Source organism: Gekko japonicus, unplaced genomic scaffold (genome assembly GCF_001447785.1).
Source record: "Gekko japonicus isolate JY-2015 unplaced genomic scaffold, Gekko_japonicus_V1.1 scaffold1287, whole genome shotgun sequence".
Lineage (NCBI taxonomy): Eukaryota > Metazoa > Chordata > Lepidosauria > Squamata > Gekkonidae > Gekko > Gekko japonicus.
In genome coordinates this window covers 195862-214279 of record NW_015165862.1, presented here as the reverse complement: position 1 = coordinate 214279, position 18418 = coordinate 195862, and the positions used below count along the sequence as shown (strand labels likewise).

Here is an 18418-nt window from a genome sequence, read left to right as displayed (position 1 = left end):
TTAGTCATGCTGGCCACATGACCACGGAAACGTCTTCGGACAGTGCTGGCTCTTCGGCTTTGAAACGGAGATGAGCACCGCAACCCTAGAGTCGGACTCGACTGGATTTCAAGCAAGGGAACCTTCACCTTTACTAGTTAAAAACAATTATGGGCCACATTGTAGCAAACTTAAATTATGTAATCATATAAGAGATTTTACATTTGATGCAGGGCCTGAGAATAATGGTGAAGCCTCACAGTGTCTCATATGCCCTGAATAATATTAGTATTGTTAGCATAAAAAAAATAGAAATGAATGTTCCAATAGCCAATCTTTTTTAAAAAAAATGTATAGTAATAATAATAATAAATTAATATAATAAAAGCCGTTACATTACCTGCCTGTTTTCGTTCCGAAGATACAATCAAATCAAAGCCAATCAAATCAGACCCAGTGTACCCAAATGTTGTGCAATGTGAAATGGCAGAGGTGTCTCAAGATAATAGAAGTTGGTAGAGGGTGATGCGGTCCTGGTGCAGTCGGGATGCACGAAGCAATCAATGCGGGAGGGGGGAGGGGAAAAAAAAGAAAAGAAAAAAAGGTCAGAGACGTGGCACATCAGCCAAAGTGTCAGTCACTCATGACAAGAGAAACATTGGGAAGCAGCAAAGAACATTCACCACCAGTTCGATACAGCAGAACCATTCAAACCCTGCGGGGTTATAGGGTCCTCAAAGCGTGAATCCAGGAAGTCTCTCTCACAGGGAGAGCAGGGAGGCAGTGCAGAGGAGAGGTGGATGGAGCTGGGGCTGCGAAGAGGAGGGGAGGGGGTGGCCGCCCTCATTTCCCCACTGGGTTGATAGGCGAGGAGGGTCCTCTGGATGCCCAGTGACAGGCCCCCCCCCCCCCCCGCCTTGGGGGGCCGGCTGGGGGAGGGAGGGGGGGGGGGGGGCTTTGGAGAAGCCTCCCCCTCTTTTTTTTTTTTTTTTTTTTTGTGGTGGGGGGGGGGGGGGGGGGTTACCACCCTCCTGCCCGGCGAAGTGGCGGAGAGAGCGCGTGGCCTGCTGCCGCTGCCGGAGGGTTACCTGGAACTTTTGATTAAATTAGCTGCCGCCCCCCCCCATGGTCCCCTCCCCAAAAAGTCCCTAGCTACGGGGCTGCCCTGCAGGCAGCGGCACCATGACTTGCCCTCGGGCTTCCCTCTCCCTCCCACTGTGGGATTCTTGGGGGGGCATCATGGGACCTGGGAAAAGATCGTTCAGAAGGCCTTTTGAGCTCCCTTCCACAGGGTAAGAAAGCTTAGAAGGGCGCTCAGGAGGGACACCTTCAGTGCATCTCTCACAATCCCCCTTTCTGCTAGCCTGAGGCTGAGGCTTTGGACGCTGTGGCTGGATGGTTGCAGCAGAGTCGAAAGAAGTTAAATCCCTTGAACATGGAGGTCCTTGTCAGGCTTTCTGTGCATTTTGCGGTTTACAGCTTGCCTGTGTCAGGTCCCCACAGCAAACAACGTAGTACACACTTGCTAGAAGGCTTTACTTTATTGAAGCCATGAAGCACTTGAACAGGTTCACTGTTCAGAATAGCGAGAACCAAAGGGCCATGAAAGGTTAAAGCAAATTCATAATCACACTAGCCAATAACCACGGGTCCCGCATGCAGCCAAGGGGTCCCGCGCGCGCCTAAACCTTGGGAAGCAACTGCTACTGCAAAGTAAATAGGTATGCCGTTCCCACGGCTACTTCTCATTAGAGACATAGCAAAGCACCTCTGCTCTTCCTCCTGTGGCCTTGGCGAGATAGCGTTACATCAAAGCAGGGCTGGCATAGTCTGAAAGGAATGCATAGCTACTGGGGAAGATGTGCGCATGAAGAGCTAAGCGTATCTACGGGGCAAACATGGATGCACCTATGCACATAGAAATGAACCTTTGACAGCTTGCTGACAGCCTGTCATTGAGAGAGGAGGCTCCTCTCTCTCGCTCTCTTTGACGTGCCTGGGGCTTGTCACCTTCCCGATGCCAAATGTCCTGGCTTCTCAAATGTCTGTGATCCTGTTTCTGGCGGGCAAAATACTGGGGGTGATTGGGTCCTGATCTTTAGTGCCCTTACTTGAATTCCCTATATCTGTAACCTTTGCGTATTTAACTTCAGTCCTAAGATGAGGAGTGTCTAGGATGGTATCTGTCTCAATAAAGTTAGCTTTCTACAAACTGGCTGGTGTTGAGAACTGATTTAACCGGGAACCTGACAGTCTTGTACCTGGGTCGTGGGGTTATGGAGGTGGGCACCAGGCTCCCCACACTGGTGCCGGCCCAGGCAGTGAGGAGCCTGGGAGTAACTCCGGGTTCCTCTCTGCCCATGGAGGCCCAGGTTGCCGCAGTTGCCAGATCTGCATTCCTCCATCTTAGGCCGATCAGGCTACTGAAGCCCTCGCCCCCCCCCCCGGGACTTAGCTACAGTGACGCATGCAATGGTCACTTCCAGGCTTGATTACTGCAACTCGCTCTACGCAGGCTTACCCCTGAGGCTGATCCGGAAACTACAGCTGGTACAAAATGCGGCGACATCCCTGCTGACGTCGACGCCTGTGCAGGCTCACATTCGGCATGTGCTTTGTAACCTGCATTGGTTGCTGGTTGAGTACCGGATCTGCTTCAAGGTGTTGGTGATCACCTTAAAAGCCTTATTTGGCCTGGGACCAGCATACCTAAGGGACCGCCTCTTCCCATATATGTCTCGGAGAGCGTTACGCTCTGAGAGTCAACCTCTCCTGGCGATCCCTGGCCCAAAGGACGTCCGCCTCGCCTCGACCAGGGCTTTTTCCGCCCTGCCCCCCCCACCCGGTGGAACATGCCCCCTACTGAGATCAGGGCCTTGTGGGATTTTATTCAATTCCGCAGGGCCTGCAAGACGGAGCTCTTCCGTCAGGCCTTTGGCCGAGGCAGTGAGAGTCCACACATGGCCCCCCCCCCGAGGCTGCGGTCCCCCATTCACTGATAACCGGCCATACCTACCTACATCAATGGGCTGGACTCTCCCTACGGCAAGCTGTGACTATTGATTTTATATGGTTATAATGTGTTTTAAAGTTTTAGTGTATTTATGGAAATGTTGTAACCCACCCTGAGCCCGTTTACGGGATGGGTGGGATACAAATGCGATAAATAAATAAATAAACAGTCCAGTCCCCATGTTTCCCAAAAGCTCATGAGAATGCTTTTCAGAGACTCACCATGACCTATTATTTATTTATTTTATTTATTATGTTATATTTGTGGATCACCTAATGTTCACAGATGGGGGGCTCTAGGCAAATGTACAGATTTAAAACCATAAAAACCATGTCTAGCATATTATACAATAGTTCAAAGCAAGTAGTGCTATTTTTGTGAACCCCTCTTCCCGTTTCTTGTCTGTGGGAGCTTTGCGAGCATGAGGGAGGGAGGAAGCTCCACAAGGGATGGGGAGTCCAGGTAGGGTGCCGGCAACCAATAACAAGCCCCGCCTGACACTTTCTGAAAAGCTGGATGGGCCTGTAGTAATGTTTTTTTAAAAAAAACAGCTTGGTGCCAGATGGATCGAGGCTATGTCGCAACTTACGGAACAGTTTTTAAGCACTTACTCCACTTGATGCTGCCGCTTCAGTACTGCTTGTTCAGTTGCTTGCAAGTGTGGGGGCAGGTGTAAGGTTTCTCAGGAGTCTGACCTGCTCTAACCCTGCGAGTGGCGGCAAGCACCTGGGAGGGCCCTTGTGAAGAAAATCCTCCAAGCGTGTATAATGTGAGCCTCCCCTCTCCTCCCCTGAAACAGGATCGCCCCCCTCCTTCCACCCCAGCCCTGCCAGTTGTGGAGAACCCTCGGGAGGAGAGGAGGGAAGACGACAGGGTGGACGATCCGCTAGTGGACGAGTATAATTATGAAACCATCACAGATGAATACTACACTCCGCTACCATATGAGGATCTGAACTATGATGACCTTGACCCAGCAGAAAAGCTCCCAGAAGGCGCCATTGAGGCAGAAGTTCCCACCACCACGGTCATCACTGTCAATGAAACTGAGGTAATTTCTTTCACTGTGGCAGGTTTTGGCTCTACTTGCAATTCAGTCCCTAATTAAGGTACTGTGGATAAGTGCAGTTTTGGTTGCCGGCATGGTGTCCAGGTGGGGCTGATGGGGTGAAAAACCAGTGAACACTGAGGGTGAGGCACACAAAGGCCCATTACGCACGCACATCTTACTGCAGATTTTCAGAGCAGTAATCCTTTAATCTTGACGTCGGATTCTGTGCCCGCCCTACGCACCACTCTTTTTCCTCCAGTGTATTTATTCTGCAGCTACAATTTTAAAAGCACACTGGGGATCGAACATCACTTGTAACATGTTCAGGTTTTTTTAAAAATTATGCAATTGCCCTATTGCAGCTGCACAGTAGCATGCAGCAAGTGCCATACATTTAAATCCTTGTGGTTCAGGTTTTGTTCATGCATTTTAGTGTTAGTTCCTTGAATAAATGAATGCAGGCAAAGGGGGGGAAAGCGATGTTGAAACTGACCAGACTTTTTTGGAAACTGACAAGTAGCTGCATATTGCTGAGCACTAGGGGATTCACTGCTGAGTTATCGGCCACTGTGAAAAATGGGAGTCACGTGATCTCATAATATGGGGAAACATGTTGAGTGTACAGAATTCATGGTAGAACCCACTAACACTGGCACTGCAAGCTGTGATGATTGGCAACGTGTGTGTTTGCACGTGCCTGTGTAAAGTCGGCTGCAACTCCACCATGCTTTGCACAGGGCTGCAATTTGTATGGGGGAGGAGTCCTCTGGCAGAACCTCTGGAGAGCTTTTTTAGTCTTGTCCCACTAAATTGATTTTTTTGTATTTTCGCCAATGCCCTAGTGCAGCTGCTTAGTAATGCTAATTTCCTGCCCTTCCTTGAAAATTTGCATGGTTTTCTCTTTGTGATTCTCTAATTTGATCCTGCACACTGGTCATGATCTTGGCAGTTTTTAGAGCCTGTCCTGTGTGCATTGCACTCTGTCCTCCAAATGGACTAAAAAAAAGAGAGGGGGGGTTAAATAGAGCTTGTACACCGGTTGAGGGGGGAGGATGGCGAAAGGTGCAGAGCAGGTGGAACAATCTCAGTGTGGGCTAGGGGGGTGACCTTCGAGGGGCGGCAAAAGGGCGAGGAGAGAATCTGAGAGAAACTGTATGCTTTTGAATTACCTTCAGCTTGGAAGCAAAACAAGGGGGAAATCGGCACAAAAGCACTCTCAGAAAACCTGGGGAAACAGTGACCAGATACTGAACACTGAAGGGAGGAAAATCAATGCAGAATGACAAAGAAAACCCGACAGGCGTGCACAGTGAAAGCAGCAAGGGAAAAACACCCCTGCATAATAGGCCAAAGTGTCTGTGTGCCTTCAACACAGGAGTAGAAAATCAGTCAGCTTTCCCCATCCCTGCATCTCTCTGCTGGAAAAGCTTTACCTCTGAATTCTGGGTTTTCTTGCTTCATGACTCACTCTGTTAGAAAGCTTGCCAACAAGTGTCAAAATGAAATCTGATGCAAATTCAGAGGTCTCTGCTTGTGTTAAATGTCTGTCAGAATTTGATGGGGAATTGAGATTATTGGTTTCTCAGGGTCTCTGTGTTGTGCTGCAATAATGGGGGAGGGGAAAGCAAAATCAGCCTCTCGAGGCGGCCACTCACACTGATGGCTTTAAAAAGGGGCTAGGCACATCGCTAGAGGCCACGACAGCTTAAGATAGCAACCTACATGTGCCAGAGCAAGCCACATGAGGAGGAGGAGGAGGAGGAGGAGGAGGAGGCTCTCATGCCCGAGGAGATGTGGGGTCTCTTGCTGGCTACCCCCGCAGATGGAGGAGGTGAATGTTGGTCTCACCCAACAAAGCAGCACTTCTGCTGTGGACCCAGTTGTGGGAGCTGATGGGTGGCCATTCCTGACCAGTCACAGGCATCAAAAATTGCCCCAGGCATTGCAAGCAGTACCAGGCAGCACCACAATGGTTCATTACCACAAGGATGCCAGTTTGGTGTAGCGGTTAAGTGTGCGGACTCTAATCTGGGAGATCCGGGTTTGATTCCCCACTCCTCCACTTGCACCCGGCTGGATGACCTTGGGTCAGTCACAAGCTCTGGCACAGCTGTCCTTGAAAAAGAGCAGTTTCTGTCAGAGCTCTCTCAGCCCCACCCACCTCGCAGGGTGTCTGTTGTGGGGAGGGGAAGGGAAAGGAGTTTGTAAGCCGCTCTGAGACACCTTTGGGTAGTGAAGGGCGGGGTATAAATCCAATCTCTTCTTCTATTTCTCTTGTTTTATGTGATGTTCTCTCCTTTCTGGATATCCTTGTTGGTGTCTGGAGAGCCAAAGGTGAGGTTGTCAGCACAGGCTTTGAAACTTTGCTTTCACTTCTGACTCTGATCCTGACCCCGCTACAGTGACTTCTCTTGTTTTTTTTATCTGGATTTGATCACAGACCTGGGGTTTTAAAAACATATCTCAGTGGACCTCAGAAGCTTATGGGGACTACTCTTTGAGAGGAAGGGTAATGGATATTCTTCCCTGAAGGGTAGATAGCCCTCTGCAGCCTCATATCGGTCCCCTGCCATCTGCAGCCATGGGAGAAGGCCGTTTTCCTGCACTCGGTCCAGTACTTTAGGTAAAGGTTTCCTTTGCTCGAAAGCCAGTCGAATCCGACTCTAGGGATGCGGTGCTCATCTCAGTTTCCAAGCCGAAGGGCCAGCGCTGTCCAAAGACGTTTCCGTGGTCATGTGGCCAGCATGACTAGACGCCGAGGCGCACGTAACACTGTTACCTTCCCACCGAAGTGGGAAGTTGTTACCTTCCGACTATTTATCTACTTGCAATGTCTTGCTTTCGAACTGCTAGGTTGGCAGGAGCTGGGACCAGAGACGGGAGCTCACTCCGTCATGCGGCACACTCGGGTCTCGAACTGCTGAACTACCGACCTTCCGGTCTGCACCTTCAGCGTCTTAACCACTTGAGCCACCACAGCCCCTTCCAGTATTTTAGCCACCTGGGCAGGTTGTTGTGTGGTGTTCCTTACTAACCATGCAGCATGGTGCAAACAGCTTTTTGTGCATGTGTTAACTCGTTTCTTCCCATCCTTGCTGTGCAACTGTCCTATTCAGCAGGTAGTTGTTTAAATAGATCTCTCACGAGTCATATAAATCAGTTCACAGTAAATGCTGTGCCTCAATAGTTGCAACTGCTCAGTTTGATTCAGCAGAGAAGAGTTTGGGGAAACTCAGTGCAAACCTGATCGGCAGGCGTTTTGCGGCTGCTCACCGTGAACTGAACAGACCAAGCGATCAGAGCAAATGTGATTGCCGCCTTCAGACATAGTTAGTTCAACAGTCAAACGTGTTGATGGCAATTCGCGGCATCCCTAGTGCACAGCAGGCCGATGCACAGAACAGTGGGGGTCGTGGCCCAGCGTCCTCTCTGGTCCTGCGTTCCCTGATGGAAGGCGAGTGTGTGAAAGTCCCCTGAGGTGTGGAAAAGGTCTAAAATCTGGTGCCGTTCCCTCAGGTGGCTTTGAGAAGAGTGTCTGAGGTGGGCTGTGATTGTTGTCTTAGACTGCAGGGAGAGAGAGCCAAGGCGGAGAAGATGCTGACAAGGACTTTGCGGAGGAAACCATCCGGGAGTACGACACCTACTACGACGGCTACTACGACAGAACAGACTCTCCTGATATTGGGCCTGGAATGCCTGCGAACCAGGACACGCTTTACGAAGGGGTAAGGGATGCCTGTGCCCCCCGAGGGCTGGCTTGGCCATAAGAGTCCCCCTTTGGGCAAATGTTAACCCGTCTGCCTGGCATGGTTGGTTTGCCTCTTCCTGGTAATTGCCCCACACAGGGAGGGCCTCCGGGGAAAGAGCGAGCCAGCTGAAGGTTGAACCTCATGTGACGTTTGCCGCCAGCAGCTTCAAAACTGGCCCAGCCCCTGGAGAAATGGGGAGGTTAGCGAAAGCTCTGTGTGTACATTAAGCAGACTGTCCCCCCCGCCCCACTTCTCTGCCCCGTATGACTTTTGCCACAATCAGGGTCCAGGAATTATATCTTGTAATTAGCTGGCAATCGCTGATGGGTTATTTCCTCTCCTGAGGTTATTCGTAGGGGGCCAGAAGTGGATTACGGGGGGGGGGGTCCTCTGGGTGAGGTGAAGTGAGAGCCACCCCCCATCGGTTCTTTGGTGGGACTCACAAAACTGAGGGTTCTCCCTATGGGGACGGGGGGGGGGGCGCTTGCCTAGCTAGCTTCTGGGGTATTCTAAGCTTTTTCCCTGCCTCTCCCTGAAAACGGGGGGCCTGTGGCTTGGGGGCAGGGCTCCTGCTTTTCATGCCGTTCCTCAACACCTTCAGTTAAAGGCTGGGAAGTAGCAAGACCACCTGGATCTTGGAGGCTGGATGCCGATCAGAAGAGACCGGCCCGTGTCACACTGCATGTCCTTGGAATAAGGCAGCAGCTTCGTGTGCTAATCAGCTCAGTTTTCAGTTTGTTTTTATAATGTCAATCTGTAACTTACCCGCAGTGCAGTCCTGAGCAGGATTATTCCCTTCCTCATTTGGTGTCGTGGTTATGTGCATGGACTCTAATCTGGGAGAACCGGGTTTGATTCTCCACTCCTCCACTTGCACCTGGCTGGATGACCTTGGGCAAGCCGTAGTTCTGATAAGAGCTGTCCTTGAAAGAGTGGTTTCTGTCAAGAGCTCTCTCAGCCCCACCTACCTCCCAGGGTGTCTGTTGTGGGGAGGGGGAGGGAAAGGAGACTGTAAGCCGCTCTGAGACTCCTTTGGGTAGTGGTGAAGGGCAGGGTATAGATCCAATCTCTTCTTCTTCTTCTTCCTCACAGGGTGTCTGTTGTGGGGAGGGGAAAAGAAAGGAGTTTGTAAGCAGGGCCAGCTCGAGATGTTTCTGCACCCTAGGCGAGGCTGCCTTGTGGTGCAGATGCCAACCTCCCAGTGGGGCCTGGAAACCTGGAGACCTCTGGAGCCAGCCACCCTTTTGCTGCTGCCACCACCCCCTCCTCCCCCCTGCCGCCACCAAATGGGGGGAGGAGGGGGGGAACAGCTTGGCGCCCCATCCAGGGCCCAGCACTCTAGGCGAATGCCTAGTTTGCCTAGTGGGTGAGCCAGCCCTGTTTGTAAGCCGCTCTGAGACACCTTGGGGTAGTGAAGGGCCATGGGGTATAAATCCAATCTCTTCTTCTTCTTCTTCGTCCACTGAAGCCAGGATGGGACTCTGCTTAGGACTGCAGGGCCAGCTCCTTAACCAGTGTGATGCTTGCCCCGCCTTCCGCTGTCCTGGCTCGTGAGTGGAAAACGTTCCAGGATGACTGACATTCTTGGCTCCTCTTCATTTAATTTAATTTAAATGGCATAACAGAGGACCTTTCCTATGAATGGTGTACTGCTTCTGTTCCGGCTTTGGCTATTTCGCTCTGGTTCCTGATGCTGCCTGCCCATATCCTTCCTTTCTTTCCTACATTTTTCATGCCCTTGCTCCAAAGAGCTCCAGGTCTTGTACGTGGGGCTCCTCTCCAACATGGTATCCTCATACCAACCCTGTGAGGTAGGTTAAGCGGAGAGAAAACGACAGGCCAAAAGTCACCCAGCAAACGTCATGTCAGAGAAGGATTTGAATCAGCAGGGTAAATCCAGCCTTCCGTCTCCTGGCCCTTAACTCTTCTGTGCTATGTCTCATCTTGATTCTTCATGAAGAACCAGCTAACCTGCATATGTGGTGCTCTTTAGACAGATTAAGAATCTGTTCAATGTCAAATGGAACATTCTGGTTTGGAGTCCTGCCTGCCGGTGCCTCGGACTTTTCCTGCCAGGGTATTTAGGGTCTCTTTTGTACTTCAGTTCAAATCCCTCCTTGGCCATGACGCAATCTGGGCCTCCTTCACAGGGTTGTTGCTGTAAGGAAGAAAAAAGTGGAATAACCCCACATGTTGATGTATGCCTCTCCCCCCCCCCATTGCTATGAGGGTCTCCTGAGAGTGTCCTCGAATAAAAACAATGGGTAATCATTTCTCATGGGAACTAACGGGAAGGAGCACGTGTGAGCAATAAATGAAATGTCTGAGCAGCATACTTCAAATGCCCCCTTTTCCGTTGCATCTCACGGGGTAAGTGAGGCATTTGGCTTCCATATTGGTCAGCCTGCAGCACATGCGGCTCTTGCAAAACGGTGCATGTGATCAGTTGTTCTGACTTGCGTTTTCCTTGTCTGATGCAGATCGGTGGGCCACGAGGTGAAAAAGGGCAGAAGGGGGAGCCAGCGATCATTGAACCGGTAATGGCCTTCCTTTGTCATTGCTTAGCATGTGTGTGGCAGCTGGAGACTCCATGTGAGCTCACGGGGGGGGGGAATGGAGGACGAGGAACATCCACAGCTCCTTTTCAGCCTCCCGCTAAACGCACATAATCTGTTGTAACTACTACAAATAGCAGCAGTAGAGAAATCTGCTCTTCAACCCAGTGGCTAGAATTTTTGGGGGAGGGGGGGAAATAGGGGGCAGTTTAGCACTGTGGCTAATTTAATCAATGGCGCTAATTCAGTTACCGGATCTAATTTGATTACTGGAGCTGTTCTGCCACTGCCCAAAGTGAAATTTCCGCAAAAGGGTGTGTGTGTGGAGGGGGAAGATGCAAATTCCTTCATGCCTTTTTGGAGGGGGATATCCAAGGGGCAGGCTAGGGAAGTTCCTCCCCCACCCCACCCCCCGCTCCCCGACGTACCCCCTTGCGGGCTCCCGATGTCTCTTCCCCATGACTGGGTGGCATTTCCCAATCATGCCCTGTAGGGATGCCGTTGCAGCCGCTCCCCCCCCCCCCATGAGAAGCCAGCCCCAGCCTCCTCCTCCTGCTGCTGCTTGTCTTCCTGGAGGTGGGCCTGTGGGTGCCGCTGCTGCACCAGGGGAGGGGAGGGGAGCATGGCGCAGGGCAAGGCTGCAGCAGGGCTTCACCGTTGGGCCGCCTGGCTCTTGGCCACCATGCCCGGGCAGAAGAGGCTGCAGCAGGCCTTCAGAGCAGCACTGCTTTTGCCACAGCACCTTTGACCTCTTCTTCTTGCCAGACAAGTTGCTACATAGGCGGGCGGAAGTGGAGCTGGTGCCCTCCCCCTCCCCGGGCTCCCTGGGAGCAGAGTCCTTGCTGGTCACCCCAGGCTCCTCCACCTAATGGGGGGGGGACCAGGAGGGGGGGAGGGGGAGGGCACATTCGGGAGGGGGTGTTGCCCCCCCCCCCCGTGGCTACGGGACTGCTGCTCTTTCTCTCCTTTGCATGGTGATGGTGATGGAGTATATGTGTGGGTGAGAGAGAGGGGGAGGGGGAGGGAGCGGGAAAGAGAAATGCAACAAGAGACATTCCCCCCCCCCCTCCCAGGGTCCCCTACTAGGAGCACAGTTACAGTTTTGGAGAATTTGGGCACTGGATCTTAACTATGGTCATATTGGTGAAATGCTCTGATCATGCAAAAAAAAAAAAGATTTCCTAGGAATGCTGACGGCTTGCTTGCGCACTCTCGTCCGTGTCCTGTGGGCGACTTCCAGTGGCAGCTGTGTGGGCGAGTCGGTCAGTGCAATTCAGTTGCTGGAGAGAGCGTGCCTGTGCCCTTTTCGGGGGAGACCTGGGGACTTTTGGGCAACTGTGTCAGAAGCTGAGGGACCACTGGAGTGAGAAAGGCAGAGACTTGTCCTGCTGGTCAGTATCCCCAGAGGGGCCACGTGGCGGCTGCGGAGAGGGGCTAGCCCGAGGCCTCCAGCTGGGGGGTTCTGGGGGGAGGCTGGCTGGAGGCAGCTCTTTCCAATTCCTTGCTGCAGCACCGGATGCGCCTGCCTAGACCCCCTCCTCTCCACCACCACCTCCCCCCCCCCGGCTGTCACTGCAGTCCCTTCAGAGACTGCTGCGCTGCAATCACATGCCGGTGGCTGTGGGATCCCAGACAGGAGCTGGCGTTTCCTCACACACACACACCCCGGCCCCGCTGCCACCACCGTCGTCGTCCCTCGTACTGTCCATGCTGCACAGCGTATGGCCGGTGTCAGGGCTCGGCCCTTCCCTCCGATGGGCTCCCCTGACATCCGGAGTTGTGACTGGAAGGGGGGGGAAGGGCCCTGGGCTGGTGGGGGGCACGGCCAGCAGCTCCTCTCTGTGGCACTTATTTGTAGCAGTCCGTCCATTTCCTGCTTCTTTTCTGAGCCACACCAGTCCCAGTTGGAGCCTGAGAGCCGGTTTCAGCTGCCGGCCCTGACTCCTCAGCACCCCCCAGCTTAGAATACTGACACACACACCCCGGGGGGGGGGGTGTTGCTTTGCCCGTGGCTCTCTCCATAGAGGCAACACAGATATGTGTGTGTGGCAAGAGGGCCGCTCTAAGTCTGCGTCTGGAAAGTTGCCCTCAAGGTGGGGCCACACGGCTATCTTTTCTGTGTGCCCATAAAGTGACGTTTGGGGTCACCTCACCTTCCCTTTGCAGGCGCTTGCCGCCTCAGGTGCCCGGCTTCTTCCCTGGCAGGGCTGTTGTGCTTTGAGGAGCTCCACAACAGTCGCTGAGCAGCAGCTCATGCGGCCTCTGAGGCCCTGATCTGGATGAAGGGTGTGTCTCTGGTGGGGAGCCCTTTCTCTCCCCCCCCCACCCGTGCCCGCAGGCCGCCTGCCCAACTCCCCCTCCTCCCGGCTGCTGTTTGGCTCATAGAAGGAAGACGTCAGGCAGTTTGGTGTCTCACAGGGGGACAAATTAGCAGTTGGGGGTGTTGCTTCAAGTCCTGGAATGTGTAGGGGTGAAAGGGTTAAACCCCTGCTTGGCTCCCCCCCCCCCCCCCAGATGCTACTGGCCTGATCTAAATTGCCTTTCCCTGACTGTTAATTGCCCATTGGTCGGGAGTCATGGATGGATGGATGGATGGATGGATGGATGGATGGATGGATGGATGGATGGACGCTGTCTAGTGCAGCCCTACTGCTGCTGTTATTTGCCTTTAGAGACCATTCAGCACCATCAGAGACTAAGGGTACAGCGGAAGAGGGCAGGGCTCCCATGCCTTTTGTGGCAGGCAAAGCCGGAATTCTGCTGCTTTCCCCATCACTTGGTTTGCACGCCAAGGGTGAGCTTCACGACAAACTGTCTGCATTCTGTGCTGCGTGAATATACACGGGCACCCTGCTGGGTAGGGTTGCCAGACCCCAGTTGTAGGTGGGGGATCCCTCTGTTTTGTGGACTCCTTCCTAACCACCCACCCACCGCTGGCCGGGTGGCTAGCAGGAGGAACTCCTCCCCCCAACTGCAACATGGAGTGATGTGCCGACACCCCCTGGAAGGGACGTAGGTGCGTCGGGGATGTGGGATGTCTGTGATGCTGTTGTTTAGGGGCAACACTCTGTGGCTTGGGAGCAATTCCACCTTAGAGTTTTGCCCAGAAACCAGAGCGCCGCCCCTGATGTGCCTGCACCGCTTTCAGGCGATGCAGGCACAGCATGTGATGTCACTTCTGGTGACGCCAGCACGTCAGGGGCAACGCTTCTGGCTCCCAGAGCATCACCCCCCCCGGTGTCTCAAAGGGACCTGGAACCTCCACTGCTGGGAGCAAAGCTGGCCATCCTCACTCAGGGTGCCTGGTGCAGGCGGGCATCGCTCACAGCAGGCTCAGTCCACTTTCCCAGCCATGGCTTCTCCATCCCTTTCCCACAGTCGCCCCGTCTAGCCCCGTCTACCACTCCTTCCCCTCCTGCACTTGCTGCTCACCAGGAACTCAGTTAACCCAGTTTTGCTTGGCAGAGTGGTTGGAGGAATCGCTATCCTCTCTGACCTCTGGGGTCAGAGGTTTTCATTTGCCGCTTCTCCATGGCCCCAGGTGACTTTCCTGCAAAGGCGGCAGCTGCTTTTCGAAAATCCTCCCCCCCCCTCCTCTCCCCCTCCTCTTATCCCAGACTCCACTTAGTTGTAAGTGCGCATGTTCCTGGGAGAAAATAAAAAATGTGTGCAATCCAAGTGTGGCAGGATCTGCTAATACAGTTACATAAAATCCTCTCTGCAAGAAGTTACCCAGAGAACAAAACACAGTTCAGCTTAATCATCCCAAAAGTATTTGGCAGCCCCAACGGCTTTCAAAACGCCGGACAGTGGAACGGCTGCCAGAAGGTAAACAAGACCAAATGCTGCCTTTCCCTCCCTGTCTCTCTCTGTCCAAGACGAAATGTTCAAGGGCTGCTTTTTAAAAAAAAGGAAGAGAGAGAATGGCTGCTCCTTCTTTTCAGCAAAGACTTAGATGCATTTAGAGGAGGGGGTGTGAGATATCCTTTGCCTGGATGATATCTTTCATCCTCTTCTCAGTGGAGGCCCTAGATGCTAACTTAGAAGTTGGAAGAGATGGGGTCAGCCACTGTGTGCGCGTGCGCGTGTGTGCATGCTTCTGCCTGTGACGTCAGTGTGCCACGTTCTTCTTCACAGCCTCCGCAAGCCAGGGGGAAAGTAAGGAAGGGCTTTCTGAAGGGGCCCACCTGAGTCCCCTCCAGAAGTAATCCATGTTAACAAGCATCCCTTCCTGCCCGCTTGCGGAACTGGGCTTGCTTTCCCTGCCCGTTCCTGGGAGATGAGCCCTGCTTCTGCCTCTGGTTTGCACACTATGCTGGAGTGGAGTGTGCAGCAGAGGCCCTGGATCTGGGGGCTTTGTGCTGTTGGCACACCAAAGGTGGTTTTGGTCTGTGGGGCTGCTCGTCACTTTCCCCCTGAGAGTGAAATTGGGGACCCAGAGGAGGGAAAACCTGTCCCTCCTAACCCTGGGGTCCCTCACCTCAGGGAGGAAGGCAGGTCTTACCGTATCTCTCCCAAATCTCAGAAGTGGGTGGCCTGGGCCATCTGACTATCAAGATGGGGCTTCAGCCAGCCAGACTAACTGAGATTTCTCAGCACCACACAGGGATGATGCCCTTCGGCTGAGCGGTGGGCCACTGGAAACTGTCCTTCAGGAACCTGAGGGGTGTGTGGATAATTGTGGGGCGGAGGGACCAGGATGCCAACAATGTTGAAGGCCAGCGGTTGAAATAGGAGCACGGTCCATATAGGAGCATGGGCCACACTGGCTGTATGTGGTGCTGTTGGTGTGTGTGGCATCTCTCAGGATGGCCAAAGCGGGAAGAGGCAGGTTTCTGTCCTGAGGAACTTACAGTGCCAGGAGGTGGGGGCAGGGAGGCAGACAGGTCACACCGGAGGGATGTGAGGCGGCCGGCCTACAGCACTCGCGCCCAGTCGGGGCTGCGGCTTGATAGGCCTGCCAGACTGGAGGGGGGTGGGGGAGGGCAGGATCCAGACACCAGGCAGGCCACGGGCCACCGTCGGTGGGCTGTCTGCGCCACGGTGAGTGGCAAATTACGCAGGCCTCAAGGAGAGCCGGACTCCACTCTGAGGACGCCATCCTGGGCCCGCCCTGCCCATCTCTTCTGTTAAATCTCCGCCTCCTCTGTCACATCCTTTGGATTACCCACCCTTCCGTCAATCCTGGCAGTCGGGATTCCTTGCCGAGGAGAGACTCCAGATGTCCCCAGAGCTGGAGCTGAAGATAAACCACAACGCTGGAAACATGGGGAGATGCCAGGAAGGGGAAACCAGCCCCTCGCTGTCCGGCTCTGGGGCCTCTGTTGTGAGCAGTGTTCCCTCTAAGCTGAGTTCGTGTGAGCTAGCTCACAGTTTTTTAGCCTCCATCTCACACATTTTTGTCTTTGCTCAGGAAGGATGGCTCCAGAGCAAACTAATTTATGCAGAAGCCAAATCGCTCGCTCACAACTTTAATGCCAGGGGCTCACAAAGTAGAATTTTTGCTCACAGGACTCCACAGCTTAGAGGGAACATTGGTTGTGAGCCCTGATGGCAAAGCCACTTGTGGGGGGGGGCAGGAGGTGTCCAGCAGAAGGGGATAACCCCAGAGAGGCTGGGACGGGTTTCCCCACAGCAGATTAACGGGAGCCCCGGACAGAATTTATGCCAGCAGAAGCATTTTGGAGTCAGAGCCGGATGTTTCTGGGGCCGCCGTGAGGCAGAGACGCTTGTGCTTAAATCCACAAACAAGGGAGGGCAGACATTGCAAAGAGAAGCCAGCTGAAAACTAGACCCATTCAAAAGAGTACCGGCTCTCTTTGGAAGGTCTCCCTCCTCCTCCTCCTCCTCCTCCTCCTCCTCCTCCGAGTTCAGTTTCTCCTCTCCGTCGCTCCCCCCCCCGTGGACTCTCCCCTTTCCCTGCTTCTTTCTCTCCCTCCCACCAAGCAGCCGGCCGGCGCTTGCTCACCTGCCCCTCCGTCCTCAGCCGCTCCCGAGAACTGAGGGGATCCGTCTAGCCTGGGCGGTCCAGGTCTCGACTCTGCCCGCTGACGACCTCCCATCATCCATGTATACCCCGCCTTTCTCCACAAAGCAGCTTGGCTCGTTCTTCCCGCCTCCCTTTTGTCCTCACAATGGCCCCGTGGGGTCCGCTAGGCTGAGCGTTTGTGACTGGCCCAGCAGAACCTGGTGCGTGTCCCTGGCAGACTGTGAATGGACAAGGCCAAAGCCGGAGAAAACTGACGCCACAGTGGGGACCAGAGCGTGGGGACGTCCACAAAACCTTGTCCTGAAATAAATGCTGTTAGTCTTTCAGGTGCATATACCAACAAAGGGAGCAGCAATGAAATGACACCTGAACACAATGGATTGCTGCAAAGTGCATACAATTAAGAATAATAGACAATAATTAAACAATAGTACTGATGAGCTTCATGATGTTTTAATCTTTGTTTTTCAACAATAGGGCGCCACCAAACAGAAGATGATGACGTCAAGATGAACGGACGAACCTCCCGAGTTACCGTTCGTTTCGAAGTTTCTTTATCAGACAGGTCTCAGTTCAGCGTTCTTGTGCAATAAAGTCAACCACAAGGGTGTTCTTAAATTCAGATAACTTCTTCCACAGCTCTTTGCTAACAGTTACACCTTTCAGTCAGACAACAAGTTCATCTTGACGTCATCATCTTCTGTTTGGTGGCGCCCTATTGTTGAAAAACAAAGATTAAAACATCATGAAGCTCATCAGTCTTTCAGGTGCAACTGGACTCCTGCTCCACGACACCCCTCTGGGCCCCCAGGCCAAAAACTGCACGGCGGGGGGGGGGAACAGTATGCCACCCAGTGTGCCCTCTGCCCCCCTGGAAAGGACTCAGCCATGCTCCTTCTGGCCCGCGACGGCCCCGGTGCCAGGCAGGAAGAGAGAGGGTGGCCCTGGCTCCTGAGGGGCCTTTGAGCAGAGCTGTGCCTTGTGAACGCCTCAGAGCCGGGCCACAGCTCCCCCACAGCTCGCCCATCCAAGGAATCTGGGGTCAAGCATCAGAAAACGCCACCGTGCGAACTAGCATGGATGAAAGCAACCTACAGAGTGCGTTTGGGCCGTGGACGTCTGCGCCTGTCCCTGCCATCTGTTGGGCGGATTCAGAGACAGGGACTGGAACTGGAACGGGACGTGAGAGTGCTGCATGAACTCCCAAGTGTTCCCCTAGCAAGCGCCCCAACGTGGGGGTGGGGGTGGGGTGGGTCCTCCCATGGGAAAGTTCGTATTAGGGAAAGTGTCTCAAGCTTTCTTCAGAGCTCCTTGGACGTCTTGGAATGCCCAGATCCATCCAGAATGTTTCTTTAGGTGCAGTCTTGGGACGTGTAACCCTTCCTTTCCCTAGAAGGAATAGCAGGATTTGACTTTTTGAATTTGCTTGAAACGCACTGGTTCCTCTTGGCCAGCCATGAGCTTTTATATTTGCCTTATCTGCATTATGGCTCCAGGTGCACTTTGGGGATGACTTCAGTGGCTGTGTGCGTGCACCCGTGGGAGGGGGAGCCGGTTTCCCCGTGGGTGGAGCTAATGAGGCAGATGTTTTCTTTAGCTGGAGGGGGACAGGGGAGGTTGCCAGAGGCCGTCCCTGTGGCATCACCCCCCACACTCTGGCCTGGCACAGCTCTCCCGACCGACCGACCTTCGCTTCAACCCTGACCTCCTTTGAGGGGGTGGGATTGGCGCGGAGGGTTGGCTCTCCCCCAGCCGCTCGCCCCGGCCTTTGCTGGATCCCTTGGTTTCCTCCCCGCCGAGGGAGGGAGTGCTCCCACTTTGGTGCAGAGCCCGCAGAAGTGTGATCTGGGGCGTATCATGGGAGGGAGTTTAGCAGCCCTAGACAGGAATACCTTTTCCTTCCCCAGCAGAGGGCTTCCCAGACCTCTGAACCCTGAACCAGCCCCCCCCGCCCCCCCGAAACTGGAGGACACGCTTACCTTTGCATGGGCAACAGTTTGATGAGCTTCTGAGTATCACTGGTCTCTTTACTGGGGAAGACAGCCTATTGGAAACCTCCTGGAGAGGTCCTTTGGGGGCAAC

The 18418-nt window shown here is 53.6% G+C and overlaps 1 protein-coding gene across 1 annotated transcript in view; it reads left to right on the top strand.

Annotated features, from left to right (window-relative positions):
* LOC107110446 (collagen alpha-1(V) chain) overlaps positions 1 to 18418 on the top strand; it is a 291309-nt gene that overhangs the window by 108691 nt on the left and 164200 nt on the right. Inside the window, exons 6-8 of the mRNA XM_015411231.1 lie at positions 3792 to 4043; positions 7607 to 7768; positions 10273 to 10329. Of these exons, the coding sequence (XP_015266717.1) occupies positions 3792 to 4043; positions 7607 to 7768; positions 10273 to 10329 (471 nt within the window). The remainder of the gene's footprint in view (positions 1 to 3791; positions 4044 to 7606; positions 7769 to 10272; positions 10330 to 18418) is intronic.